At 46.3% G+C, this 2,500-nt stretch overlaps 1 protein-coding gene across 1 annotated transcript in view; it reads left to right on the top strand.

Annotated features, from left to right (window-relative positions):
• Positions 1–2,500, top strand: part of LOC118108008 (SH3 and multiple ankyrin repeat domains protein 2) — a 96,069-nt gene that overhangs the window by 48,304 nt on the left and 45,265 nt on the right. The window contains 1 exon segment of the mRNA XM_047340084.1: positions 1,218–1,331. Within this exon segment, the coding sequence (XP_047196040.1) occupies positions 1,218–1,331 (114 nt within the window).

Raw genomic sequence — 2,500 nt, 5'->3', positions numbered from 1 at the left:
ACACTTTGTGTTTTCTCTACATGAAAACCACAGAATGAATCACCACGTGTGACTGCAGGGGGCGCTGTTACTCAGTAAAATTAACATGATGTTTTAAGTTAAGTAAAAATAAAGTTTCCTAAAATCAACTCCTCAGTGAAATCATATTTTATTTTGAAGGTTGATTGAATAATTTAAAGTCAAAATAAAAATTAAAGTTAAAATGAGTAACTAGTATCTAAAGCTGTGAAATAAGTGATTAAACTAATTAATACATTTTATTCCACCACTTCAGTAAATGTACTGTTAGATTGGCCTCTGGACACCAGAGAGGACACATGTGATGTCCTCTGTCACAGGATGAAAAAGCTAAATCAACAAGTAAATGAAAGGATCTGATTCGTCTCATAATTGCGTCTGAAAAGGAGACAACTGAAAATCAAAGAGGAAATTACCACATCTGATGAAAAGGACACAGATTCCGCTCATGCAACAGATTCACTGCAGATCTGCAGCTTTGAACTAAAATACCTGCTGAGAACCAGTTGGGATGTGATGACTTCATCCAACTCACAGTTTGGTTTAATAAACTTTAATCACACGTCACTACCTGTCGACTCGTGCTCTGAGAAAAATGACATCACAACATTAACATCGATATAATATTAAATCGACTCATCAGCCAAACTGTGCTCGAACCCACAGAACTTTATTTTGAATCTCAAGTTTTTAAGGATACAAAATGTTTCCTAAAGGCGTTTAGAATATTTCAGTTTGATGAGCGTCGGGTTTGAATCGTTCTCTCAGTGACGAGTGAGGAGCTGGAACCCGATGATACAGAATAGAACTTCATCCAAGGGAACAGAGTGAAAACCAACCGTGACTGTTCTGCACAACATCCTTTAATTATTTCATCTCAGGCATAAAATCAGCTGCTGCTGTTTGTCAGGTTTCATTATTCTGACATTTCCTTTTTTATGTGGTTTCAGTGTAAATAGAAAACAACCAGCTGCTCATTAACAAACACATGAATTAAATCAAATGTCCAGTTGAGAGAAACCGCCTCAGCTGGATTCCAGAGCAGCGGAGACCTCCTGCTGTTCACAGCTCGTCGTGTTTCACACACCATGAGACTTCATACCTTCACCTGAACGTTGAGCTCATCACTATTCAGATGTGGCCTTCAGATGAAGTGTCTGAATGATGCTCTGTTCTTCTTTCACTTCTCTCTCCTCCAGTTCTGAGCATCGGAGAGGGGGGATTCTGGGAGGGCAGCGCCCGTGGCCAGGTGGGCTGGTTTCCAGCCGACTGCGTGGAGGAGATCCCGGCCAAGGCCACCGAGGAGAGGAGCTGTAAGTCCAATGACTCGGGGCGGTGTGGTGTTCGGAGGTGGGACGTTGACTTATGTAGGACGCGCTCTGTTTGCCATCACCCAGTTCTGAGGAGACACACAAAGAGCCGGGGCTGAACGCTGCAGGTTCCTGAGGCAGCGGCGGCACGTGGCCTCTTTCTCTCCAGTGCATGAGCTGCATGTGTCCCGTCCCTTTCGGTCTCCCCAGGCTGTGGTGCACAAAGCTAAGCGCTGCATCGCCCTGCTCACTCAGCTGAGCTCTGATGTCCCCTGGGCGCAGGCTAATGAACATATCACGCCATGCCCCGCCCCCGTAAACATCACATCTCCCTGGTCCCTGCGTCTCGTCTCTGAGCCGAACTCATAGTGAGCGGAGTTTAAAAAACACCTGCGTTCCCTCCGTCTGTCTTTGTCCTTGATCCTTTTCATCCTCACTGCTCTGACAGTCTTTAATTATTGACATTATCATAAGTACAGTGTTGCAGGAGTCAACTCCCCACACCCACCCTCTCTTAGTCTTCCCTGCTCTTTACGAGTATGTCAGGGACGACGGAGGCAGATGGGGAGCGACTCCTTCTCCCCTCTCTCTCTCTCTGGCTGTTTGCCTTCTCCTGGTTGGCTGATTTTGAAGCCGACTCGGGGCCGTTGGCACAGGAAGCTTCTCTCACACTGTGCCACATTCAAATTGCCCCCAGGTTTGCCTGAAAAGAAAGCCTGTCAGAAAATGGGAGCACAGTATGGCGGCTCGCAAAGACCCGCTCGAAGGCGGCCACGGCCTCGGGATCGACCTGCATGACGCCGAGTAGCCGCGGCTGATTGAGGAAGTAACAGGCAACAGACCACTACTCAGATTTCTTTTATTTCTGCCTAAATGGTTACGATTTAACAGACATTTATCGGAGAGACAGTTTGGAGCCCATTCACTGTCCAGTCCTTTGATCTGTTCATTAATATTCATCTTCAAAGGAATAGTGTAGAAATACACGTCTCAGCGGGAGGGAGATGAAAAGTTAGGAATCACGAGCTGTGTTTCAGGGGCTGCATCCTTTAGAGGACGCATGATGACCGCTGGACATGAGACGGTCCGGTGTAAACAGGTCACCAGCTCATCCTGCCCTTAATGCTGTCACCTAGCAACAGAGCTGAAGTTGGACTTACGAGAAAGTTTTA

This window comes from Hippoglossus stenolepis, chromosome 1 (genome assembly GCF_022539355.2).
Source record: "Hippoglossus stenolepis isolate QCI-W04-F060 chromosome 1, HSTE1.2, whole genome shotgun sequence".
NCBI classification, from domain to species: Eukaryota; Metazoa; Chordata; class Actinopteri; order Pleuronectiformes; family Pleuronectidae; genus Hippoglossus; species Hippoglossus stenolepis.
The sequence above is the reverse complement of the archived record's forward strand: the minus strand, read 5'-3'. Positions and strand labels throughout refer to the sequence as shown.